This window comes from Protomyctophum parallelum, assembly GCF_964188405.1.
Source record: "Protomyctophum parallelum genome assembly, chromosome: 14".
In the NCBI taxonomy this organism is placed as follows: domain Eukaryota; kingdom Metazoa; phylum Chordata; class Actinopteri; order Myctophiformes; family Myctophidae; genus Protomyctophum; species Protomyctophum parallelum.
Genome location: NC_139709.1, coordinates 47,452,352 through 47,480,231, shown reverse-complemented (window position 1 = coordinate 47,480,231; position 27,880 = coordinate 47,452,352). Strand labels below are relative to the sequence as shown.

General features: G+C 42.0%; 1 protein-coding gene and 1 pseudogene across 3 annotated transcripts in view; one reads left to right on the top strand and one right to left on the bottom strand.

Moving 5' to 3' along the window:
• Window positions 1–27,535, bottom strand: part of cdc73 (cell division cycle 73, Paf1/RNA polymerase II complex component, homolog) — a 63,711-nt gene extending 36,176 nt beyond the window's left edge. For both annotated transcript variants that reach the window (XM_083781312.1, XM_083781311.1), the window contains exons 1-10: window positions 27,400–27,535; window positions 25,817–25,922; window positions 25,611–25,680; window positions 25,020–25,082; window positions 24,811–24,863; window positions 23,655–23,743; window positions 20,363–20,576; window positions 14,940–15,038; window positions 12,857–12,935; window positions 12,137–12,201 (exon numbers count right to left, since the gene is read on the bottom strand). In XM_083781312.1, the coding sequence (XP_083637438.1) occupies window positions 12,137–12,201; window positions 12,857–12,935; window positions 14,940–15,038; window positions 20,363–20,576; window positions 23,655–23,743; window positions 24,811–24,863; window positions 25,020–25,082; window positions 25,611–25,680; window positions 25,817–25,922; window positions 27,400–27,530 (969 nt within the window). In that variant the 5' untranslated portion in view covers window positions 27,531–27,535. The remainder of the gene's footprint in view (window positions 1–12,136; window positions 12,202–12,856; window positions 12,936–14,939; window positions 15,039–20,362; window positions 20,577–23,654; window positions 23,744–24,810; window positions 24,864–25,019; window positions 25,083–25,610; window positions 25,681–25,816; window positions 25,923–27,399) is intronic.
• On the top strand, window positions 36–4,998 carry LOC310871442 (beta-1,3-galactosyltransferase 2-like; annotated as a pseudogene). Its single transcript, XR_014571087.1, has 3 exons — window positions 36–171; window positions 1,469–1,532; window positions 3,474–4,998. The product of XR_014571087.1 is annotated as a beta-1,3-galactosyltransferase 2-like (transcript).
• Window positions 27,536–27,880: the final 345 nt, after the last annotated feature.

Sequence of the window (27,880 nt, the reverse complement as noted above, 5' to 3'; positions counted from 1 at the left end):
CATCGAGGCACAACACGCGACCGGGCTATGATTCACCAAGTCCGAGGACAATTGGGAAAGAGGAACTGTGATTCAAGCTGAAACAGGCGTGTGTGTGTGTGTACGTGTGTGTCGTGCATGCTACACAAACGACCGTTTCGGGTCTGTGGTGGTGGGCGACCCGATACCAAGGTATGTAAGAGAGACAGTTCCAAATCTGAAGGCCTTTTTTCCCTCTCACGCTTGCATGCCAAGTGCATGTACGTTCACATGGCTGGGAAAAGGAAATGCTCCTTTTCATTTCAGTTGACGGGTCCATGAGAGCCGAACGAACATAAGTCTTTTCAGTGCTTCTGTGAGCTCTCACAAACAGTTCTTTGTCTCTGGGGGTCCTTTAAGAGGGTTGTGTGTAATTCAGTAGAATGTGAGAGGACACACATCACTCCAGGGGGGCTTAGTGTGGCCCACAAACGGAACATAGGCCGACCATTCTACAGACATTTCTTATCAAGATTCTGGCACTTTTGGGAAGCAGAGGAGTGGAGAAGTGCATTCAGCATAAAGCAGTGTTTTACTGTGTTTCTGCAGGTTTAGGCAAGTTAGATTTAAAGAGTTTTTAATGCCACTCAGAATTACATTTAACTACTTGAATCCTCGCATCACTCATCTGTGGGAGAGACATTTGGGAAAGACTGCTGATTAACAAGCTCACAACGTGTTGCAATGAGATGCGTTGCTAGCTTGTAAATAGGCTATTTTCAAAGAGATTTAGTGTAATAGAACAGCTGTCGTTCACAGATTTGAACTACATTTTAAGTGGTTTAAGTGGATAAGAGTAAGACCAATTTATCACTTACAAAAAAAGCACAAATAAAACACAAGCAAAAGAAACCCTAAATCCTGTTTTTCCATCCGTCATTCATGTTTCTCATCTGGCATTTTTACAGTCTTACAAGTCTTTTTAAGGCCTTTTTAATTAATTTAAGTTGAACTTTTGAAAGGGGCCACGTAAACTTTGATAACACATAAGAGGAAGAAGGGAGGAACACCTTTGAGGGTGGAGACATTTCTTAGAATCTAGCAGACAATGTTTTACACAGAATTATTGTACTGCACAATAATTTGTGACTTATTTCAAGATCAGAATAAAGTGTTTGCTTTCAAGACAAAAAAAAAAAAGTTTACAGATATTATAATTATGTATTATTGGATACGATCAACGTATTTGCATCTATGAGGTTAAATACTTGAGAATGGTTTGAATGAAAACCCAAATCATACCATATTCTCAACATGACAGAAGAATCAAGTTTGCTTCATTTGCATTTAGGAATACTTTACTACTTTACAACGTTAGTTTACTTAGGGCTATTTAGGGTTACGTTATTTCATTACATATTCTTAAGGATTAAGTAACACGATCACATTTAGCTTATTTAACTCATTGATCCAATGGAAGGATATTACTAGCACTCTTTTCCTTTTTCAGAAGGCCGAAATTCATACAGCACATCAGAGTTCATTCACAATGCTGGACCAGACATCAGGTTAAGGTACGGACTGTTTCTCAGGTCATTTACTGAATGTTGTAGGCTTCAGCAGTGTCTACAGTGCTACTAGCATGGTGAAAATGTGGTGCCATCTTGTGAACGTCAAGGTCAGTCCATTTCAAAATCAACCAAACCAATAAATATTAAAGAAGGGAAAAGTAGCCGTTCTACAGAACCAACTTCACAACATCACAGGAATAAATAAATAATATAGCATCGTTTCCCAAACAGTGGGTCGGAACCCCATTTGCGAGTCACGACTCGAGAAAAAAAACCGTCTAATCTCTCTTTTGGTTCTCAACCTGAAAAGTTTGGGAACCACTGAAATAGACTAGTGATTACAGCAGTAGATGCTCTTAGCTTCAATCATTGCTTATTCAATATTTTTTCCAAAATCTGAATATTGGACACATTTAAGATTTACTCTTTCAGTAGTCCCATTTCACTAACTAAACTATAACAGAAAATTCCATTCGTCAGACCAGCGTGTGTCCGGCGGAAACCTCGTATGAATCTGATCTCAGGTCAGAATGGGTTAAAAGCACATTCTGAGTGTGACAACCACTCAGCAGGTGAAGCAATTCCTTCGAGAATTCAGACATGGACTAGTCCAGTCAGCTCTACATCACTCAGGTACAATGTGCTGTCCATTACTACGTGGATAAGTGACAAGAGCTGAATTAATCTGAAACCATCAACGCTTGAGACACTATGGAGAGATAAGACGATAGGACGTAGATGTAAAGTGGGGGCCAGGCCATTTACAGCTATAAACACATTTTTTTATTGATATTTCACGGGTAGCCAATGCAATTGGGCTAGAACAGGTGTACAGTAATTAGAGCTGGGACTCGATTAAAAAAGTTAATCTAATTAATCAGAGGCTTTGCGATTAATTAATCTAGATTAATCGCATTTTAATCGCATATCAATATTCAACCCGAGAACAGCGAGAAACCTTTTTTTTTAATGTTTTTTGGTATCCCAGTGAATCAACGAATAGTGACTACAGGATACCACTCATTTTCATCATTTTACTGTCATTAATATACCTGTTGTGGAAATAATAATAAAAAGTCACCCCATTCTGTGTTGCCTAGAACTGGAGGTCTGAAAGAGATTTAGTAACAGTAACAAGTACATCTCCAGTGACATCACAAAGCTGTACTTACTTCATATTGTTACTGTTTTTTGTCAGACCTCCAGTTCTAGGCAACACAAAATGGGGTGACTTTTTATTATTTCCAGTTTTCAGTACTATAGAAAAGCGCCCAGTGAGTTCCACGGTGAAAAAAAAGGTGCGATTAATTTATCTGTAGTTAATTCATCTAAATTAATCGCAATTAGTCCCGGCCCTAACAGTAATATATGCTCATGTTTATTTGTCAAATCGAGAAGCAATGACTATTTCCAGATCCTTACGCGTCAAGACCGGCTTTACTTTGCTAACAATCTCTTTAGCTGATAAACACTGCCCCTCAACACATTGCAAACTTGTTTGTAAAAAGGTCAAGGAGCTGTCCAAATGGACACCTAGGTTCCTCACTGAAATGAGCACATGAGCAGACAGGGGCCAAGAGCGTTAGGGCAGTGAGGGAATGGGTCTGGCCTTTGAACCCATTCTGACCGGGCACCCATTTTGGTGTCAGCATCATGTTATGCTTTAGCTATTTAAAAATAGCAGATCTACAAGCTCATATCGCGCCACCGAGTGGCGCGATACGAGCTTGTAGGTCTGCTATTTTTTGAAAAATCGAAGAGCGAGTGACATTTTTTAGAATCTGATCTCAGGTCAGAATGAGTTCATCAGACCCAGTGTGTGTCCGGCGGAAACCTCGTATGAATCTGATCTCAGGTCAGAATGGGTTAATTGCCTACTTGTAGTACTGTCATGTTTTCACTGTCAAGCCTTTTATAGTATGCCCTCTCCTTTTCTCCCATTAGGACCACATTCCTGGAGATTGGCCTTGGAGCAAATCAATATGAGCCATTAACGGTTCCAGGTGAAACGCGGAGAACACAGACTTCAAGAGCCTCTTGGGAGAACTACAGTCACACATTATCCACAGTTTCTGCATCTATGAGAAGCTGCTTGCAACTTCCCTGACCAACTCGACCTGTGGTCCAAGTGGATTCAAGATCACACGCCAGTCCGCTGCAGGACGCCATGCAGTGGAGGAGACGCCACTGCTGTACGCACATCGCTGGGCTCCTGTATCTCCCTCTCGCTCCTGGGGGTCGTGGTCTTTCTGGTCCACCGGGACTGGTTGCCTGGCCTCGCGGGGTCGCCGTGGTGGCGAGAGCATCCGTGGACCATGGAGGCGGCAGCGTGCCACACTCCAAGGCAAAAGGAAACCAGAGCCACCAGCAGCCCCCGTGGCGGTTCGTGATCGTTCCACAGCCGACCATTAACATGGACGGCAACAACAACGCCAGCTCCCGGCAAGACGCCGGCGACGACGTCTCTCCTCGGGGGGAGGCAGGTCTGGAGAACTCTCTGGCAGCCAATGCCAGCCAAAGTGAAGAGGGTGGCCCGAGTGGCGTGCTATCGCCCGGGCCGTACCCCTATATCATTACGAGGCAAACAAATGCCAAGAGGGAAAACCACCACCGTTCCTGGTGCTGCTGATAGCCACCGAGGCTCGTCAAGTAGAGGCGCGGGATGCCATACGGCAGACGTGGGGGAAATGGGAGCCTTGCTCCAGGCCTAGGATTCATCCGGCTGTTTCTGCTGGGGGCGAATGAAGGAGAGCTGGGGCACCTACAGCAGAGGACCTTGGAGTCCGAGAGCCTGAGGCACCACGACATCCTTCAGCAGGACTTCTTGGATACCTACAACAACCTGACTATAAAGACACTGATGGGGATGAACTGGGTGGCCGTGCATTGTCCACGGGCCAGCTATGTAATGAAAACCGACAGTGACATGTTCGTCAACACCGATTACCTCATCCACAAGCTGCTCAGACCCGAGCTGAATCCCAAGAAGAACTACTTCACGGGAAATAATATGAGGGGCTACGCGCCGAACCGAAACAAAAACAGCAAGTGGTACATGCCCCCGGAACAGTACCCGAGCGAGAAGTACCCCACTTTTTGCTCCGGGACGGGTTACGTGTTCTCCGGAGACCTGGCGGCGAAAATCTACCGAGCCTCTCAGGGAATCCGCCGCCTGCATTTGGAGGACGTGTACGTGGGGATCTGCCTGGCCAAGCTACGGATAGAGCCCACGCCGCCGCCCAACGAGTTCCTGTTCAACCACTGGCGAGTTTCCTACTCCAGCTGCAAGTACAGCCACCTGATCACGTCCCACGGGTTTCATCCCAGTGAGCTGCTCAAGTACTGGCACCACCTGCAGAGCAACAAGCACAGCGCCTGCATCAGCACCACCAAGGACAGGCAGGGAAGACCTCACCAGAGCAGGCTCAACAATGCTCAGAGAGCACCCATTACTGCCAGGTTGGGATAGCACTAGACATGAAAATCACCGTATGAAACTCGCAATATACTGTACATGTTTTCGGATATATTGCAGATTGATATTTGTACACTTCATTTTCTGAGCTTGGCACCCAGATTCAAGCTTGAGGTGAAAAAAAAGGAAAAAAAAGAAAAAGAAGAAAATCATTACATGTTGCAGCTATGTCAGTTTTCTATGAATCAATCTTTATGTATGTTGTTAACACCAAACAAAATTAATGTGTAATGAAAGACAATTGTTAACATGTTCTGTATTTTCCAGATTCTGTACTACGAACCAGCTTTTTACAAACCAGCACAAAAGGCTTGCACAACATATTTACACCCACTGTTTTATACCTGGTTGCCAACTTGTGATGTGACAAAAATAATATGAAGTTAACCCATTCTGACCGGGCACCCATTTTGGTGTCAGCATCATGTTATGCTTTAGCTATTTAAAAATAGCAGATCTACAAGCTCATATCGCGCCACCGAGTGGCGCGATACGAGCTTGTAGGTCTGCTATTTTTGAAAAAAATCGAAGAACGACTGACATTTTTAGAATCTGATCTCAGGTCAGAATGTTTTCATCAGGACCAGTGTGTGTCCGGCGGAAACCTCGTATGAATCTGATCTCAGGTCAGAATGGGTTAAAGCCTGCACTGAGCCATGAGAGTTCATATACACTAGGAAAGAGTAAAGTAGTAAGAAACAAAGATGTACCATTGGGTACCAAGGGCCCGTTTCAAGATTTAGAAAAGGAGAAAAGAAAAATAAGTCAATTTTCTATAAACCTCTTTTATGTATTGTGGAAATGCCAAAAAATGAATGTCGTAGAATGAAAGCAGGTTTATAATGTTGTCATTCCACAGATTCTGCACAAACCAGCTTTTTACAAACCAGCACAAAAAGCTTGCACAAAATAATTTCACCCATTGTTTTAAACTTGTGATGTGTCAATAATCTGAAGTTGTAAATCGTTTATCAAAGCTTGCATTGAGCCTTCAGAGTTTATACAGGACAAGATACAAATGTAAGAAATGAACTAGAAAGCTAGGGTACGGTTTACAGAAGCTATTGTCAGTGCCAAATAAACAGTGAAATATCAAATGGCCAACGTCACTGAAGTTTTCTTTCAAGAGTGGAAGCGTTCAGATAGGAAGTCCAAATCACAAAATGAAACTGGTAGTGAAAAATGGAGGGGAACGCATTGAGGGGCACCTCAGCTTTGCAACAACATTTCACAACTGCTCGATAGAAGGCCATGGTATTGGAGACGGAGCATTCTGTGGGCTGTTAGCAGTAGCCCGTTAGCAGCAGCCAAAGTGCACCAGATGTTAGACATTCATGTTATCATCTGGCCACTGCGAGCTAAATCAAACAGTTGCTGCTAGCTTAGTAGCCAAAGTTGACATGAGCCCTGTTTAATAGATTAGAAGCACCTCCTTAATACACAGATAGTACTAGACATATTTTTAACAGAGCAGAATAGAAATGAAACACTGGTTTATTTATTGGTGGTGAAACTTCACTGAAAGGTACATCCTACGTATGAGTCTTTCAACAGCTACATTTTTTTTTTGCTTCTGCATCTGTTTGAAAGGCGCCTGTGTACTGTGCACACCAATGGGGAGGTATGCAAACAGCTCAAACTCAGAAACAAGTGCACAAAGGTGAAGGCTGTAACTGGAATCCTCATGATATGCAGTACAAAGAACAGATCAGAGCCCCACTTCCCCATAACTATATCCCAGATCAGAGCCCCACTTCCCCATAACTATATCCCAGATCAGAGGCCCACTTCCCCATAACTATAACCCAGATGCAGCAGCAAATATATTGACTTTTCTGTGGTTGACAAAGATGGATTTAGGTGGCGAGTAAATTCCAAATTCCATTGTGGCCGCAACAGTGCTACCAGCTCTACCAAGAGACAAATACTAAAGAGTAGAGCCTCAAATAGCAGAGTGTATCATATTGACTACTGCGATTACAGTCGCAGCTCAAAATTATGACACCAGAATCGGAAATTATTTGTCTTACAGACACGGCATCTTTTCACTCAACACACTGGACTCAATCACCACACCATAACTCTTTGTTCCAGACAAAACATGGATGTGAGAGGCTGAGGTGTCCCCATACCATGCATAAAGTGCTTTGCACGCACTTTAAACCTTGAGTTGCAAGTGACTTTGAGGTAAACTGCGTCAGTCGTCTGCTCAATCGAGTAGCAGCATTTTTTTCCACCACCACTGTAGCGTTCCAACTGCCACAGCTGTGCTGGCCTCCAAACAATGTTAAATCTTCTTGTACATAAACCGATAATGGATGTAAGCCACACGATTGTACAGCTTGCTCGACATGATTGAACATGCCTCGGAGAGACAACAAGCTGCCGCTGCTGCAGCACTGCCATGCGATGATCGGCGCAACACACACGAGATGGGACACTAGTCTGGACACTGCCAAGATCAGACGCAGAGGACATCGTAAACTTTCACTGGAAAAAAATACAAAATAACCACTGTGGTGTGTGAAAAGTCCCGGCCCACAGTCTCTCATTATTCCCCTCGAACATATCGTCTCTCTGGGGTGGACACCTCATGTCCAAAACTGTTCAGGATAAAAAAAAATAAAAAAAAACGTAGCAGATCTACAAGCTCAAAACGTGACGTGACTCAGTTCATTCTACTATTAATACTTTTGTGAATACTTTTGTAGTATGATCAAGTAGGGCATTAACCCATTCTGACCGGGCACCCATTTTGGTGTTGGCATCATGTTATGCTTTAGCTATTGAAAAATAGCAGATCTACAAGCTCATATCGCGCCACCGAGTGGCGCGATACGAGCTTGTAGGTCTGCTATTTTTGAAAAATCGAAGAGCGACTGACATTTCTAGAATCTGATCTCAGGTCAGAATGGGTTAATCAGACCAGTGTGTGTCCGGCGGAAACCTCGTATGAATCTGATCTCAGGTCAGAATGGGTTAAAATATGGAGATAAGAGGTTTTTGGCTCGACAGCAATGACATGCTACAACAGAGCATGGCAAGGTTACACACTCTTACAATTCATATTCAGGGCTCGACACTAACGGTTGCCCGATTGCCCGGGGCAAGTAAAAAGAAAAAAAAGGTCCGGCAGGTGAAGGTTGCTACCGGGTAGGTGTGCATTTTGAGTGGGGATACAGCCGTCTTTACAACACGAGATATCCGTCTTGAATGTGATCGGAGCGCAGCGCGTCTCCCCCTCTCTTTATCAATCTCTCTCGTCTCTCCCAACACACACACACACACACACACCGCCAAGTGGCTGCGACATGCGCTCCGCGAAAACAGCTGATCTGCGAGCTCATCAATAGGTTGCAAAATGAGCCATGAGTTTTTTTCAAGCCACCAAAAAAATTATGGTATTTGAGAGCACCTGTACGACTGTCCATATTTTTTGTGGCATGACCAAAAATGCTTCCCAATGTCTCTGTGAGCTTGCTGGCAGGCAGCTAAGACAGTGTAGCTTGCTCGTTAGCTGTCACTCGTTAATGGGTTCCACCTGTGTACTCTCAGAAGCGCATTGAAGTGGGCAAAATCAGAACCTCTGTGACTGTTTTGCTTAAAGGGTAAGACCACTTTTTGAGTTTCCTTTCAAATAGAAAAGGAAACATTTCAAGCAAGCAGTAGAAAGTAAAATTATTTACGGTAATTTACGCGATATTTTTTGGGGGCAAGTGGCCATGACCTTAGGGCAAGTAGAATATGACGAAGGGCAACCCCTGATATTATTGGAGATTTTATTTATCGTGAAATTGTCCCGCGACTCAGGGGTAGAGTGGCTGGATGGTAACCGCAAGGTTGCCAGTTCGAACCCAGGCTCCCCCAGAGTTGGTGTCGAAGTGTCAATTCCTAATTTCTCCTGAGGTGCTGGTCGGTGCCTTGCATGGTTTCCGCCGCTATCGGTGTATGAATGTTTGTGTGAATGTAATGCACAATCTATGTAAAGCGCCTTGGATAAAGGCACTATATAAATGCACCATTTACCATTGAATCTGAGCACCTGTACACGATCGCAACACTCCTCGATCCAAGATGAGAACTACTTGTGTGCGTGCCTGCGAGAGAGAGATTATTATGCTCATCTAGCTTTGTTTGATAAATGGAGCTATGCTTAAAAGTTAATAGTGTTGTGTTGTAACTTGCGCTATAGACACATTCAGAGACGGGTGCCCTGGTGGCAGCGAACGCATTTCCTGTAGGCAGAGACAACATAGCTGCGGTGTACAGTCACGTCAGTCAGCTGTTCTACTACCTTGAATGGGAAAGTGACTTATGTTAGTCTGCTCAAACGTTACTCTTTTACCTGCTTTTTACTAACACTAACTTTACAAAGATGCCCAGAACATCACGATGAACCTGTGTAGTTTGAGGCTGCTGTACTTTATATGCTTAATAACAACAATAATGTGTCAAATAAATCCCAAATCTATTTGATGTCACTGTTACACTGCACTGATCTGTACTTGTCTTGAGTAATATGTCTCATTAATGATAGTAATACAATATTATTATTAAGCATTTAGCATTTAGTATTAAGTATGAGGTAGGCTATAAAGTACAGTAGCATTGCATTCATTCATACAACAGAAATATTGTGTAAGACAGACGTTATGCATCCTTCAGGACCTTTCACTGCTTCGTCTCAGCCAACTCATCTAACGGCATTCCGTTTCTCTCCAAAGTTGAATTTTGCCACTACTGTTGGAGCAGCCATAAACTACACACAGGTTCATTCTGATGTTCTGGGCATCTTTGTAAAGATAAGTGTTAGTAAAAAGCAGGTAAAAGAGTAACGTTTGAGCAGACTAACATCAGTCACTTCCCCATTCAATGCAGTAGAACAGCTGACTGTTTACACTGCAGCAATGTTGTCTCCGCCTAAAGGAAATAAGTTTGCTGCGACCAGGGGACCCGTCTCTGAATGTGTCTATACTCGTATACTGTAGTGTAGGATGGTTTGCATATCCCTCATTTTCGATTTTAACCCATTCTGACCTGAGATCAGATTCATACGAGGTTTCCGCCGGACACACACTGGTCTGATGAACCCATTCTGACCTGAGATCCGATTCTAAAAATGTCAGTCGCACTTCGATTTTTCAAAAATAGCAGACCTACAAGCTCGTATCGCGCCACTCGGTGGCGCGATATGAGCTTGTAGATCTGCTATTTTTAAATAGCTAAAGCATAACATGATGCTGACACCAAAATGGGTGCCCGGTCAGAAAAGGTTAAAACACATTTGGACTATGCTACTGTATGAAGCCAGGCAAGCCCATGACTAATCAAAAAAAAAACATATGAAATCCATCATGAATGAATGAATGAACACCCCGATCGCCCAGGACGAATTTCACCGTCCTTTTCAATTAGTAAGACCCAGCGCCGAGGACGAAGTTTTATCAAAAAGACGGAGGTTATTGATTTCAAAGCCGATTGCATCACTCCACAGCCTGGGAGCGCCTGATGCGCAACATTCGATGTTTTGCGAAACAGTGGGACGTGATCGAAAATGTCCCCCCCCCCCCGTTTTGCCGACGAGACCGAAAATCTTAAAAAAGGTTAATAACTCTTGATCTAAATCATCCCGTTCAATTCTAAGAAAAGATCATGTCTTAGACGGCCCACCGCGGTCCCGTCGCTAGTCGTGTTAGATTTAAATCATACCTCCCCTTGTTGTCGATCGGCTCTAGAGTGTTTTGGCTATATTTAGCTGTTACAGCCACATCCGGGATAACATCCGGTCCGTCAGTAAAAGTGCTCTGCTACTATAAATTGCCGGGCGCTATGTTTTTCTTTTGTTTTCTTCTAATAATAAGGTATATAAAGACAGATTTTGCAACACCGCACTCAAGCCACAGAACAGATACACAGGCTGCTTTCTGACATCCTGGGCCCGGCCACTGCAGAGGTGCAACGGCGTTGGTGAGGAGAGTTCTGCAGCGAGCGGCTCCGAGCCCCCACCGAACGTACCACAGACTGGTTTGCATGCCATGTATAATAAACTGTTGGCTGAAGATGGGCAACATGAAGCTGCTGACAGCAACGCAACATCACCACAGATTACTTTTCAACTGTCGGAGCCAGTTGTAAAAAATAGATAAAGAAACGAAATAAACCACAATCAAGCCAAGGCCAATGAAGGCCGATTTCCTCTCTCGCACAAGCAGCACGATCCCACATCTCTGTGTGCCTATGCACAAGCGTAGATAGCGAGCGTCTTTTTCAGTACAGCAGGACTTATCGATGAGTAGAGGAACAGGTTAACTGCCACAAATGCTGAGATGCTTATATTTAGCAACGCAAACCTGCCATTCATGCTGCTTAATCAGAAGTTTTGAGTCTGATCATCAGTGTCACACTGATGAAGGCTGGATAGCCGAAACGTTTGTCCTTTGTTTCAAATATGAAATAAACTATTTGAACTGCAGTCTTGGTGTGTGCGACCCACTACCCTTTATTTTGATATGTTTTGAACGGGTGGCGCACCAATAGTCAGAGCGCGGTGGTCATATGAAGAGTGACATGTGAACAGTGACATGTGAACAGTGTACATAGTTCTTATTCTCATTTTTTACAAAAAAAGAAAAGCTTGAAGCTAAACTCCAAATTAAGAGATAGAGGGAAATGTTTATTGTGTGTTGTGCCTCTTAGGCCCCATTCACACTGGCAGCCAAATCCAGCCTGAATCAGATCTGAGCCACATCCAGATTGGAATCTGATTTCCACATGAGTCATGTTACTCATTTAAAACAATACGTGTATGTAGCCCCCACATTTTCCTTTAAGCTGCACTATGTGACTTTCCTCTTCCACCCCGGATTTGACCCTGGGTCTCCTGCACAACTGCTGACATTTTTACCTTTGAGTCAATGGAGCCTGCCTGCTTGCTCAGGGGATGAATTGAATCTCGACCTTCAGGTAAAAATTTGTGTCAAACTAGAAAAGGGATGGTGTCTTACCTAGAAATATCTCAATAGAGACAAAATACAACCACCCCAATTGTATAAGTTATATATCGTTTCAACATGTATTGGACTTTGTTTGTTCCTATCGTATGGTTTAACAACAGTGGAGCAACAGTTCTTACCGTCACTGACTTCAAGGTCATGCCGTGGTAGGTTCCCATGGTGTCGATCTTAAAACCCTCCGTTTCTGGGGGTTGGCGAGAGAATAGGATTTAGAACCAGTTAATAAATCCATAATAAATAGATAATAATAAATAGTGATAGAATAATCACTAAGAAGAAAATTGATAGTTGCAGCCCTGTTGTATATGCCACCACATTTGATGTTTAATATCATGGTCAGGCAGAAACCTTCAATTTCCATATTTTTTTATGTTTTTCCATAAATGAATACTGCACTACTTGATCATATTACAGTGTCACACAAAAGCATCAAAAGTAGCAGATCTCCAAACGTGACATGAGGTTTCCACCCGACCAACAATAATAACACTACAAAGCTTAGCATAATTACCGTAGCTACATGAACTTCAGACAGTTACCCACAAATGCCACAGTAAATAGTACTGTTGTACCACTGCACCCACTTCTGGACGATTCACTTAAGGGCCAAGATTGCAGATATTTTGAAATGCAAATTGCTAAAATTCACTGTAAACGCATAAAAACACTTAAAACCTACATACTTTATTGACCAGGTCCCGAAGTGCCTATACTAGGATGCACCAGCAATTCCCTCCAAAACTCAGCCAAAGAAAACCCCAACTAGCTTGCATTGTGACACATGTGAGCTTGTAGATGTGCTATTTTCACTGAATGTGTGTGTGTTTTTAAAGACTCACCCTCTTTTCCTTTGAACCTCTCCTGATCGTATCTGTTGTAGGCAGCTGGGACGGGCTGTTTGTTCCTGATGGAAGGGTCCTGGACACAACAAACACAGTTACCATTTTGGTACCATGTTTGTCTACTCAGTCTGTGTCTAATGGTTGGAAAGTGGACAGCTCAGCTCTATATATTGTTTTCATGCAAGAACAATGGATTCTATTTCAGAATGCTAACTTTCCAGGAAGAGAAAGGTTGGAAGTTCTATTAGCTTTCTACTGCCTTTGAAGACGGCAGAGGCAGATTTCTGACTTGTCCACAGTCCACCAATGAGACACGGTCGAGCAGATGGAAATGGTGCCATCTTCTGAGAATTACCAAGGAGCAATTATCCGAAGATAAGATTGAAAAAGGCTCAAGTGCTCCTTAAATAATTATACTACAAATACAAAAAACAAACAAACACATGATTCTAATGGAAGGGGTCCTGGACACAACACATTACACCGAGTGGTGAATAAAGTTCTGAGCCTGTTCGGTGCCCTTGGTAAAGGGTTTAATAATGGCTGGCTCACTGACGGCAGACTGACGGCAGACCCTCAGTTAATTTCAAGGTCCATTTCTTGGGGGGGAATGATACAGTCATGGAGCAGCTTTTAATGGAGCCACCAGAGAGCTCTCTGCAAGGTTCATCAGCGACAGCGTTTAGCTGAGCATGAGGCGTGTTGGAATTAATTTAGCAGAAAAGCACACGTCTGGAATGCCAAATGCCTTTACAATATCTTCACCTGGATTTAATTATTAATTAATTAAAGTGGTAATGTATTTTTTTTATATAACAAATACGGTTAAAGGTATATTCAGTGATTTCACTTAATTAAAATATCACTTATTTTTTTGTTTTGTTGTGATAATCCTCCCTACTATAGAGTGTGCTGGCCATATAAGGAGTTCCTCACTGTCCCCAGTTAACCCCTGGGGGTCAAAAAACCTTAGGTTTCGTTTTTGACTCTCTATCCTGATTGGACGAAAGGCTGGGTCCCACAGCCAAAAACGAAACCTAAGGTTTTTTGAGTGAAATCACTGAATATACCTTTAACCACTAAAACCCCATATCATTTTGACATACAGCAGTAGGTCAGAAGAATTAAACCTATAAGAATTAAGATGAGGTATTTTTGCTGACTGTTCATCCATTTTCTACAATTTGTTTTAGTGCCAATCATCTAGAAGCCATTTCCATTTAGGTCAGTGGTTCTCAAAGTCTTCAATTTAAAAACATTTGAGAACCAATTAATCACTGATGATATTCCAACAGGTGTTTCAGGACTCCTAGGGGGTCCACCAAATCTTTAGGCCATAGGAACCTATTTTTATATTAACCTAGATTAACCTTAACCCTCTAAGAACCAGCGTTGCATTTTAGCAACAATTTTATTTTATTGAATTACTAAATTATTATAATTTTTTTCTGTTTTTTTTTTTACCTAAACGTCATCAGTGATGTTCATTGCAATGCCATTTCAATGCCATTGGTCATGATATTTGCATATAAATACCCCCCACAGGCTGAAATTCACACAAATAAAAAATGTCTGGACTCTGTGCGATTTTGAACATTTAACCTAAGACTTTTGACCTTTACCCTAATAAAAGTAGGTAAAATAATTGTAATATATGTTGTTTTGTGATCATTAGAATGTCTAGAACATGTTTTATTCATTGTGAAAGATATCCCCAAAATGTAAATTATTAATTTATAATATTATTATATAATTATTATACATTTTTCATCAAACTTTATTTTTTATTTTTTTAACATATTTTTTAGTCTTAGTCCTAGTAGTACAAAGTAGTAGTAAGGTTGAAATCTATTTTTTGCAAGTAGAAATTAATGCGGGTGTTAGAGGGTTAAACCTAGATGACCCATTCTGGGGGGGAAATCTGCCAAAAATGGCATGTGAGCTTGTAGATCTGCCATTTTTGGAAATGTTTAATCTGCAAACGCAATGTTATGTAGTGGTGGTCCCTGTGTCATCTCTCGCTCAGCTAAGAGGTCTTTGGCCCTGGAAGCCATTGAGGTTGGGTGGGGGTTGTTCTCACCACTTGGGTGGCGTTCTGTGCTGGTCTCTGCTCCGGTGCGCGACCCTCCTCTCTGGCTTTCACAGACTGAAGGATGGCGAAGATGTTTTTGGAGAAGTTCTGGAAATGACACGAGACAAAGAGACTGTCAAAAACCTCCAGCCACACAGAAAAAAACATTCAGAGGATGTCAAACACAATGTATGTACGGGTTGACATTTCAGCAGTTTACTGGAGATTAATTTAAACGTTATCTTGTGGCCGTCAGGTCTGTTCAAAACTGTTACTTTTCAAGAAATGGAATAGAACCCGTGTTACGATGGACAGGCTCTTGTTAACACTTAGAATAATGTATTACATTTTAACAGTTTCCGTGCTTTGAATGGATTACTCCAGGTTAATGTCGCTGCCATATCGGACATACGCGAGTTTTGTTTTATGTGTTTAATCCGCCGTAATGTAAACAAAAAAAAGAAAATTCTTCTTCGCCGCGGAGAAAGAGAGTAGGCGCATCTGTTGTGATAAAAAAAAACGGAAATCGTCACATGCTGTGGGCTGCTAGGGCTTCTGGGAAATTGAGGCCAATGCAACTGAATGGGGTACAACGCCTCATGGAGACGGGTCTTGTGTGCGTCTTCCGGGTGCACCAAGATGGTGGATGGTACGATCGGATCACAACAAACCAGGGGAGCTTTTTTTGCTGGATTTTCGCGGATTAAAAGCCCAAATAATTCAGCGTATGCTCTAAAGGTAATACAACAATCTCGGCAGTGAAGGGGGGTTGATTAAAAGTCTGATAAATCGTTTTCCGCAGTCAAACTGTTAATTAAAATCCCACACAATCAACCATTTCCACTTAATTTTCCAAAATATTCAAAATAGCTGATCTACAAGCTCCATGAGCTAGCTGTACAATTACTTAAAAAAAAAATTGTTAACTACCTGATCATACTACAGCGTCACATAAAAGCATACTTATGGCCTTTTTCTATTTGAATCTGGAAAAGTAGCAATTTTGGACAGCTTTGTCAGGTTTCCACCTGACAAAGACAATGTATGCATGTCAGTTTATAACAGCCAGAGAGCTAAATCCATCTTGACGCAGTGCTGCCATCTACAGGCAAAGGTTCATTATTATAGCAGTGAGTTAACCCATTCTGACCTGAGATCAGATTCATACGAGGTTTCCGCCGGGGACACACTGGTCTGATGAACCCATTCTGACCCGAGATCAGATTCTAAAAAATGTCAGTCACTCTTCGATTTTTCAAAAATAGCAGACCTACAAGCTCGTATCGCGCCACTCGGTGGCGCGATATGAGCTTGTAGATCTGCTATTTTTCAATAGCTAAAGCATAACATGATGCCAACACCAAAATGGGTGCCCGTTCAGAATGGGATAACCAACCTGTGGCGAGGACATTTCAAGTGGGTCGGCAAATAAATTAGCAAAGCATGGTAAGATTAAATTTATATAAACATGAATATAAAAAATATATACATATGTAAATAAATATGTCATGGTATTTATTTTCCTTTAAAATAAATAAATAGGAACACTCAATTGATCGATCATTAAAATGAACATGCTCTGCAGCTCTGACAAAAAGCAGGTGGCCCACCCATCTGACGGGTTATGTGGATTCATGACTGGTATTTAATCTGGAACAAAGATTAATGTATGACAAACTGTCAGTGTGTGTGTACAAACACAGCCGTGCAAATGAGTAACAGTAATTAGTAATTACTGATGACATACTGATGACATACAGTACATTCTTCAGCATTGGTTCTCAAAGTGGGGTCCTTGAGGGGGTTCCAGTGGGTACCACCCAGTCCTTGAGGTGGTTCCAGTGGGTACCACCCAGCAAAGGTAGGTACTTTGCAGAAGATGCTTGTCTCACGTTTAAGATTTTAAACAGACTTGAACATCCATCACTGAAACAATTTATAGATCGAAGGGACAGTTGTGCCAGAATAACCAGGGCAACTACCAGAGGGGACTGTGAAGTGCCAACCAGATGTAGTGTGTTTGGTAAAACAGTCTTCTCTGTTAGAGCCTCCCATCACTGGAACAGTCTCCCCACAGAAGTAAGAGAGACCTCCAACTATTTGATCTTCAAATTTAACCTTAAGAGGTGGCTTAAAGCAAACCAAATCTGTAATCACGAGTCATTGTTAGCTCCTTTTGTCACTGGTGTCACTTATCACTTTTCTCTATAATTGTTCTGTCCCCTGTACTATGTTTTGTACTGTATGTTTTTGTATGGATACTTTTATTACCACTTAGGGACTGCTGCTCAGGGACTATAGATGAAAACTAGCTTCTGGCTAACTCTGGCCCATTTACCCATCGATTTGAAAAAATGACGTGTTGATGAATGTGCATCGTCCCTGTTAAATACATAATTAAAATAAATAGTAGTGAATGACAAGCAGCCAATGTATCCATTATTTATATGATGGCTATTCAAACATTTTGACAAATAGCAAAACCTTTTCAGATGGGGGTCCACGGCCTAATTAATATCAATTTAAGGGTCCTCAACATGAAAAAGTTTGAGAACCATTGTTCTACAGCAGGGGTACCCACACATTTGACTTGAGAACTACTTTGACCAGCTCAACAAGATCTACCCAGCATTTCCATTACTGAAAATAGTTTAAACTGTACCTGAGGTTGGCGTCATACTGTATAAGACAAACACACATGTAATGGGAAATGGAATTGGTAGGGTTTTTTTTGTATATAACTTTGTAATACTGACACTTGAAAAAAGTATTGCTTTGTGGGTTTGAGCTGACTTTTGATGTCAATCAAACAAGTCACCTTAATTAAAGTGGCAGATAATTTTTTTTTTATATCTCTCTCACACACACACACACACACACACACACACTTACTTTAGGGGCATGTCATGTGGTCTACTTGCCCAGGCTTTGTGATCTAATGGTAGAGCATTAACCAAACAGGATTTTTGATAGTCGACTCGACTACCATCAAAATTGGTTTATAGTCGATTATTCGGCGGTAAAATATTTTTCCCCCCCATCCAATCAAGCATTAAAACACCGTGTTCTGAAACGGCCAGCGGGTGAAGGATTAACTGCAAAACGGGGCTGGTGAATGCAGGCCGAGTTGAATAGTAAGAGAGTGGCGACACACTTTGATCTCTCCGCAAAGCGGGTGCCTATGGGCTATAGTTCCAAACATTGGAACTATCCCATTGAGATAGAATACTCTCGAAATTCACATCAGCTAACTTACAAGTCAAGTCAAAGTTGCAAGTCCACAATGACTCACGGATGGACACGTTGTGAGCTTGTAGATCTGCTATTTTTGATGCGCAAGACCCATTCTACGGCGCAGCATAGCATGTTACGTTGTTCACAACTTCACAATGTTCAGTAGAGACTGGAGCGGGGAGGAGAGGACAGCGCGATGCGATGTTTTTCATTCAATACAACCCTAAAAGTTACAACCACAGTTAATTTGGTCTTTATAATGGTTATGATTAGCTCTGGTCCATAGCTTTAGAAGGAGCTGCAAGCTAGGAGGTTATAATTACATACTAGGCTTGCTATAGCTAGCAGGCTATGAATCGGAACAGATGATCAACTGTCTTCACTCCATCGCGACTATTATAACTATGATCGTGCGGCATAGCGGTTTGTTTTTAATAACAACGCCTGCACTTTTGTTGGACAAGCATGAAGAAATATGAATAAGAAAAATAAACATGAAATCACGGCAAGAGCTACTGTAGTGTGAATGTCACCAAACTGGATAATATTGGGCAGAACTGAGGAGGAACTCCTGCTATACTTTACTGTACCGGACGACACGACAAAATGTCTCCAATCTAACTTGTTGAACAAAATACAGTAATAAACGCACCAATAGTAAAAGTATTTACTAGGGATGTTGAAAAAAGTTGAAAATCGACTCGATTATCGACTCATGCCTCCCGCGACTCAAAACGTATGAGTCGAAAAATCGTTTTTATTTGTATTATTATTTTTTCAGTCAGTCAGTGCCACTCGTTGCATGCAAGTTTACTTTGAGCAGAGCGCTGTGGACCCCATCGTCCAAGGGTGTGTGCGTGTGGTGGGGGGTGGTATCTTAGCAACACTGAATGATCTGTCCCATTGGTCGTGTGCTCGTATCATGAGCCAATGGCTGCAGCTCTGAGCTTCCCAGACCCAGCTCATCTACACATGCCGTAAAGTGAGCTGACAGCCACAGGTCTGCTCTGTTCTGAGCGGTGAGCGCTCTTCTCTTCTCGTGAAGAAAGCAGGACAGAGTTGTCAAATAAATCCCGCCGTCATTTATACTGTATTTATTATCCGACCCGACATTAAAATACGGAACAACGTGCGTCTCGTATCAGTTCATTACTCGTGACAGGCTGCAGACACTTGAGAGTTGGGACTAGCGGCTAGCCGATAGCGCCGCTGCTCCTTCAGTTTCGTTGTTTACAAAATAAAGTTTATTTTTTATTATTGGGATTTGATCATTGTGCAAATTCTAAACATATGGATGCAGCTGCAGAAGTTGTGTTGCTTAAAGGAATGCATAGTTGCGTTCTCCTCAACTGCTGCGCAGCAACAAAAAAATATAAAAATAATGAAGAAAAAAAAGGAAAAAAGTCGTTCGACACGTCGATTTTTGGCCTCGATTCGTCGATTGGCCAAATATGAGTCGTTTGGCATCCCTAGTATTTACACACTGTAGTTGTATCGATTTACAGTGTCGACTACCGTTTTGCTAGTCGACTAAATAATACTTTTTTGGTTAATGCCCTATCTACTAGTAGATCACGATCTACCTTTCGGCCATACCATATTTTGTGTGACAGGACACAACTGTGTGAAGTAGGCCCGTCACCATTATTACACAATCACTTGACCGCAATTACTTTTCATAATCGTCAGCATTGTTCCTATTCATCTGCATAAACCCATATGCTGAAAAAGAGCAGAAATAGCCAATGTACAAGCTCACAACATGCCACAATGGATGCATTGGTCATATAGCACATTATCCATTTTGATTACTGGCACCAGGCATTTTTTTTTGTATAGTGGATGCGTCATATCCGCCCACAAAGCCTACTTAACCCATTCTGACCGGGCACCCATTTTGGTGTCGGCATCATGTTATGCTTTAGCTATTGAAAAATAGCAGATCTACAAGCTCATATCGCGCCACCGAGTGGCGCGATACGAGCTTGTAGGTCTGCTATTTTTAGAAAAATCGAAGAACGACTGACATTTTTTAGAATCTGATCTCAGGTCAGAATGGGTTAATCAGACCAGTGTGTGTCCGGCGGAAACCTCGTATGAATCTGATCTCAGGTCAGAATGGGTTAAAAAGGCAAACAGATTTGTTTGTTGCAATGTTCAATGCCAAAAACCAAATTAAATCGTAAATTTGAACTGACCTTGCCACTGCTTTGAAGAATGGTGGTCCGGGTCCTCCAGACCCTCTCTCTGCTGACGATGTCCCTGGTGACGTCCACCTCTGCATCCACGAAGCTCCTCTGCTTCAGGGTGATGTCGTCGTCCAGATCCGTCTTGATGGTGGAGCGCTTCTTTGCCATGATCTTGGCCTTAATGGCCGCGATTTTCTCCACAGACATGGCCTCGGACAACGACCTGGGAGACACGGGAAGAAACAGGGTCGTGTTCAGATTTATGAAAAGACGCACAGATAAGTTTTTATTTCTGTTATAGTTAAAGATTTTAATACACTCGTTTAACCCATTCTGACCGGGCACCCATGTTGGTGTCAGCATCATGTCATGCTTTAGCTATTGAAAAATAGCAGATCTACAAGCTCATATCGCGCCACCGAGTGGCGCGATACGAGCTTGTAGGTCTGCTATTTTTGAAAAATCGAAGAACGACTGACATTTTTAGAATCTGATCTCAGGTCAGAATGGGTTAATCAGACCAGTGTGTTGTCCAGTGGAAACCTGGTATGAATCTGATCTCAGGTCAGAATGGGTTAAGTTTTCTTCCTTAGTTCAAATTTGGGCAGAATTGTAGCAATAATACCATAGAGGGTATCGTCGTACCTGCGAGTTATGCGGGAATGCCTACTAAGTGACAAAACACTACTTTCTGGCCGTGACAGCCCATACATCCAAACTGAAAAGTACCATCCGATTGTATTAAATGACGTTAAACAACCTTTAACCCATTCTGACCTGGGATCAGATTCATACGAGGTTTCCGCCGGACAAACACTGGGTCTGATGAACCCATTCTGACCTGAGATCAGATTCTAAAAATGTCAGTCGTTCTTCGATTTTTCAAAAATAGCAGACCTACAAGCTCGTATCGCGCCACTCGGTGGCGCGATATGAGCTTGTAGATCTGCTATTTTTCAATAGCTTAAAGCATAACATGATGCCAACACCAAAATGGGTGCCCGGTCAGAATGGGTTAACTCACTTTGCCACTCGCTTTATGCATGCGTATACCCTCTATTCAGGTATGAAGCTGTGGGTGGGCTGCACTTTCGACAACCCTTGCTTTAGCAAGTTATGACATATCTCAGACATATGAATATGTCTAAGAATAACGTAATTTATCTTACTGTGCTGGACATCGCAAACTAGGCCTACCTATAATATATGTCCTGTCGCAAAACACTTTCCCTCTGTGAGCAACTCCTCACAAATAAACACCCCCCTCTCTCGTGCACGCCTGCTCAATGTCATTCTGCTTGGGTAAACGCCTCAAATGGAAATACTGCTGATTTAGCAGGACTACAGTAAACGATACATTTGCGGGATGGAGCAGGACCAACTAAATGGGACTTAATTCTTTGTTGTGGGCAGGAGCGGCAGACAGACGGTCACTGCGGGCGGTCAAAGAATGAAATCATTGCTGGAGTGGGCGGGAGTTATCAGAAACCCAAAGGGAGCGGGTGGGAGTGGGATTAATAAAACACTCCCACACAGGGCTCTAGGCTGAAGCTCAAAGCTTATTAATGCCCATCCTTTATGCATGCGAGTTTACTTTATAGCGTTTAAGTTGTCAGTTCATAGTGAATGAACACAAGATATTTTTTTTTACATTCAAGACTACTCGTTCGTTATAAACAAACACTCAACAATATTCAATATTTAGATTCAAGACTTTGTTTTGTCGCACGATGGCGACGGCCAATGAAAACAGCCGCTCTACAAGCATCGCAAGGCCTTGTGAGTTTGTAGATCAGCTATTTTCGGCATTTATACTTAAGTCAACATCATTACACTGTTACCCTAGAAACTACTGCTACTACTAGTCGGTGATGTCTGAATACACGCAAATAATTGTGTGGATGATCAGTCCGAAATCTCAGATATGAGAATTAATTTGGATTTGAATGCAGTATGAACAAACTAGAAGGAACACAACTTAGAAACAAAAACGATGACACATATGTCTTGGGTGCACTGCACAGCTCCAAAAAGTAACAGAATAATTCTAGAAAATGATCAACATCTAATTTGAATATCAATATTCTACTGCCCTGGCGAAGATATTTCAGATTATTCTAAACTATTCATAGTATACTTGAACGGCAACATGGTAAACGGACAAGTGTATATGCCTTAACCCATTCTGAACGGGCACCCATTTTGGTGTTGGCATCATGTTATGCTTTAGCTATTGAAAAATAGCAGATCTACAAGCTCATATCGCGCCACCGAGTGGCGCGATACGAGCTTGTAGGTCTGCTATTTTTGAAAAATCAAAGAGCGACTGACATTTCTAGAATCTGATCTCAGGTCAGAATGGGTTAATCAGACCAGTGTGTGTCCATGTGGAAACCTCGTATGAATCTGATCTCAGGTCAGAATGGGTTAATCAGCATAGAAGGCATAAAGCCGAAAGGTTCCCGGGCCAATGACAGAACATGAGTGCTGGCGTTAAATGTTTTTTTTTTATATACAGGCTGAACAAAGCCTTTAGTCAGGGGATATTAATCAAATCTGAATACCAAGAATTTTCTTCACCAATGTTTTTGTAAAGGTGTCTACTAACATATCCCACGTTGGTTTATATTCAACCACCCTAGGGGAATTTATGACAGCTGGTGAAAGTTGGGGTACCATCTTTGCTTAGAATTGGACGGGATGATTTAGATCAAGAGTTATTAACGATTTTTGGTCTCGTCAGCTAAACAGGGGGGGGGGGGGGGGGGGACATTTTCGATGACGTCCCACTGTTGCAACTGTCCCACTGTTCCAACAGACGAATGGAATTCTAAACATATAACGTGAGTGCTGGTATTCATTCCTACAGTTTATATCTTCCTGAACCGTGCAACCGTTACACTATTATGTGGAATTACGTGCTTGCTCTCGCTTTCTTCTTCTTCTTCAAGTCCCACTGTTGCGCAACATCAAATGCTCCGCAACAGACGCTCCCAGCCTGTAGAGCGACGCGATCAGTTTTGCTATGAATAATCTCTGTCCTTTTGATCAATCTTTGTCCTGGGCGCTGGGCGTTACTAATTGAAAAGACGATGAACTTCGTCCTGTGCACTCGGGGTGTTAAATGTCAATCAATCAAGTTACCTTAATGCCTTTTCTTTGGTAATATTTAAATTGTACATTTTTAGGGCATGTCATGTGCTCTACCTGAACAGCCTCTGTGATCTAGTGGCAGATCACAATCTACCTTTTGGGCACCCCTGATCTAAAAGCACTGATGTCAGGATGAAAGCACAGGTACCTGATCTGGTCAGTCTGCACGCTGCCTTCTTTGTGGCCCTCCAGACGCGCAGCGAGACGCTCCTTATCCAGACGTACCCGTTCCTCATCCTAAAGAACAAGAACATGGGAGTCTTTTAATTCACAATTCAACTTAACGGATATCATTGCTTCAGTCATCCAACAAAATTAGCAGTGACAATATATCAACTAAAAAGTATTTTTTCTGTGCTTGAGCTTACTGTACGAGTGTGTTGTTTTGCCAAATTGCCACATATGGTTAAAGCTGCAATCCACAACTTTCAAGTCCTATCTGGGATTCAAACTCTGTTCCCAAGCCGAAATTTCACCTGTTGAGCTATAAGGACAGCTCGTTTGGGCATAGGTTATTAGACCTTCCTGATCCAACCCGACCATAGAATTTAAATAGATAGAAGATCAGGGAGACCAACTAACTACAAACCACCACAGTTGTGCATTATATTAACAAACTCTACCATACAGATTAATCAAAATATTGTATTCACTAAAGGATACGTTATGGCTTAGTAAAAAGAATCTTGTGTTTTTTTTTGTTTTTGTTTTATTCAGTCTCATTCGCTGCAGTCAGCTGACATATGAACCAAATGGGGCTGTGGGATACAGATACGCGCTTTGTTTAGACTTTATGGAAGTGCAATAAATTCTGTTTAGGTTGGTCTGTTCACTGGCAACAGCTGAATCATTTGTTTGGCATTATGACTTTCATGACTAGTTACATGCAGTGATATATCTGACGACGATACACAAAAGAACAACAAACAGTGATGTTGTGGATGCACTCTAGCCAAATCATTCACAGAAGTATTGAGGAATTTAAACTAAAATGGATTACTCTGTATAATCTGTCAGCAACACACACACTTTAAGGTTTGAGTAGCCATGACAAGTGCTCGAGACGAGTGACATGAATAAACCCTATGGATGAATACCAAGTTATCAGATCAAAAAGGGGTGTCCAGGGCGTGCCAAATGTGGGCTTTGGCCTGGCAGCACGCTGTGTGTTCGGGTCCCGTTAATAACGACCTTTGCTGCGCGTCTCGTCCCTTCTCTCTCTCTCCCTCTTTCCTGTCTATCTTCACTTGATACTATCAATAAAGGCAGAAAAGCAAAACAATAAAAAAGGGGTGTCCATTTACCTCAACCCTTGGCTTTTTAGCCTCAGATGACACTTCATCTGCTGCTCGTTTGACTGAGAAGGGAAAAGAGAAAAAAAGAGCAGCCATTAACTTTCCTGGATTAAGTGTTAGATAGGTGGCATAGTTGATATTTTAGTAAGGATCAAAACATAGTAGACAAAAGGTGCAGAGTTATGAATTCTCTGCAATAATTACACGACCTAGTATACCTTGCGTTGGCCTTTGCAGACCTATTTCTATGGGGGCACTTCTGTCGATGCTTGTTGAAGTAGCTGTAGAAAAAAAAGACACAGGAGTCAGTTACCCATTAACCCGACAACAACTGTCAACTATTGCAATGATTCTCAAGCCGTTTGCCGGGGCCATGACAATATTGTAAGTGAACTCTGTCAATAATAGTCAAACTAAGATGTTAATGGTAACATTAATATTAAAAAGTGATACCAATAAATAAGAACTTAAAGCATAGCCTACTAAGTTAGGTCCACTGATACAGGTTGAGAACCACAGAATTATTGTATAACAGCCTCACAACGTACACAACACCAAACTACAATACAATCAACAAGTTGAAACTATAGCTCAATTAAAACCACATCATGTGGCTCTCTGAATCCACCTGGGAATGGCATTGTTCCGATGTACATCTCAGATATCATATGAACTGAAATGAATTCCACAAAAGTGTGCACAAGAACTTTGGCACCAGCAGTGATCAAATTAGCTCCGGAGAGCTACACTGTGAAAACAGAACCAGTACACTGACATTCAGTTCAATAGTCATTGCAAATATCACTTACAACTTTCGCCATTGAGATAGAACAGCAGGCCCTTTCGATCCGGTCTTCTGACGACTGGAATGTTTTCCGTCTATTTTAAACAAGAAAATAAAATGCATGAGTGCAATTCCTCTATTTATTTTCATCATAACTGATTGGCATAAGGAAAGAGGTTCATTTGAAATTAAGCCATATGCCGATAGAAATAATTATTCCAAGTGACTTACAGCAGCCCTTCGCACATACGATGGATGAGAGAGATGCACATTGTTGAGCAAAAACAAAATTGAGTCAAGAGTATAATACTCCTTTGGCTGCCCCTCCTTTCCAGTTCTGAAAGAAGAAAACAGAAGAGATAACAGTTAAAAAGACAGGTTTGGACTCTGGAGTCACCATTATTTTGTGAGATACTAGAAAAAAGTAAACCAAAACTACTCTATTAGGTAATTATATCAGAGCTGCACGATTTGGGAAAAATATATAATAGACAAATATTGCGAATTAGTTAATTTGCAATTAGTTAAGCTTCGTTCTGTTGGTTTATATATATATAGTTTAAAAAACAGGCAGCTTGCGCGCATCCAGTTCCTCGCTGGTGCGGGGCAAAAGGCAGATGCATACAGGGAAGGAGAAGTCTGCACACAGCCTTAGCTCTAACAGTGTTTATTATTATTTAAAACACCGACATTTCAGGAGTGAGCGGCCAGATGACAGTCACTCATAGCAGAATTCATAAAACAAGTTTTACTCGAGGGGATAACTAGAAAGCCTCCTAAGCTTTGACAAAAACAAAAGGTGATACAAACGTTCAAGGTGTTGAACCCCAAATCTATTCTGGTCAAGGTCAAGCAAGTGTAAGATTGTCAGCACTGACGTAAAGTACACTGACTACAGTATAGTATATATGACTTCTAGCCAGTGAGCCAATCCTAGACTATGGTCCATTTTAGTAAGAGTTAAATTAATATTGTACTTGATTCATGGACCAAACATTACCTACTTTAAAACATGTACAAGTCCATTTTGGGCCACCATCTCTTATGCAATTAATTGCAGTCTCTGCAATTTGTATATTGCAGTAGCACAGAATGCTATTGTGATACATTTGGGGTCAATTGATTTATCAACCTTAAACATCAGTGTACTCAGGAGTAAGGTGATGAGCCCTTTCATTATAGGTCACGTGGCACTGTGTGAAACACCTGGTAAATGTGCTTTGGTAAAAACCTCCCAACTTCTTCCTTCCATGATCCATTACAGTTTTGGGAGAAAAGAAAAACTACTGCAACGAACTCAAGTTAGACCCTGGCCCTTTTCAGGACGTCCCAAATACAGAAACGTAAACTAGGGTCCCGAAAGGGGCTATAGTTAAGTTAGATCAGACAGTTCGTTTCTTCTGATCTGGATGCTGCAAACATCAACATTAGTCCCGAGACGTCCTCCTCATACCAACATCCATGAGGACAATCAGGACGTCACATTACTGATACCCCCGTTCGCAAGCAACACAACACGAGCTATGCTTTTAAATCGCAAATAATTAACTGCGTCTATAGCTTCACAGACAGGCACAACCCGTATTCGTATGGACTTTACACACTTACAGCAGAAGTGGTGTAACCTGGAGCCCAACACTAAGATACCATAAGATATTATTATACAAACACAAATAAGGGACCGGGGAAAAGTTCAAGCATTTTAACCTCCTAGTCGTACTCGTAACACTAAGTTGCTACTTAGCCTGTCGTTAGCCTGCTGTTGCTAAAGGCCTACAGAACGCATTTCTCCAGCCGTCCAAAGTGAGCCTTACCCCCAGATGATGTAGTTGGTCTTGACATTTTTGGGCCAGGAGAACTCCCCGAATATCACCTCGTCTCCTTTGGCGACGATCTCCTTCTTCTGGATGTTGTACTGACGGAGAACACTCAACACGTCCGCCATCTTCACTCGTCTTCACGAAGTGTGTTTATGGAAGGACCCCGGTTATCAACACCGTGGTGGCCTCGCAGGATGCCTGATGTCACTGTGACAAGCATGCAGTGGGCACAACCGTCTGCAAGTTTTCTCTAAGAATAAGTAGCGTACTAAAAAGTGTATTATTTATGAGGTGGCAGTTAACTATGAAACCTTGCGTTTTTTGTCACGTCACGTCACTCACAATCGTCACTCAATCTGTCACTCGCAATCCTCGACAGGTCTCGTGACATCACTATGACATCATCAGGGATGATAGTAAAATCCCCATACATGGGGAAAGCCCCCTATATTGTGCCTAAGCCTGTACATTCAAG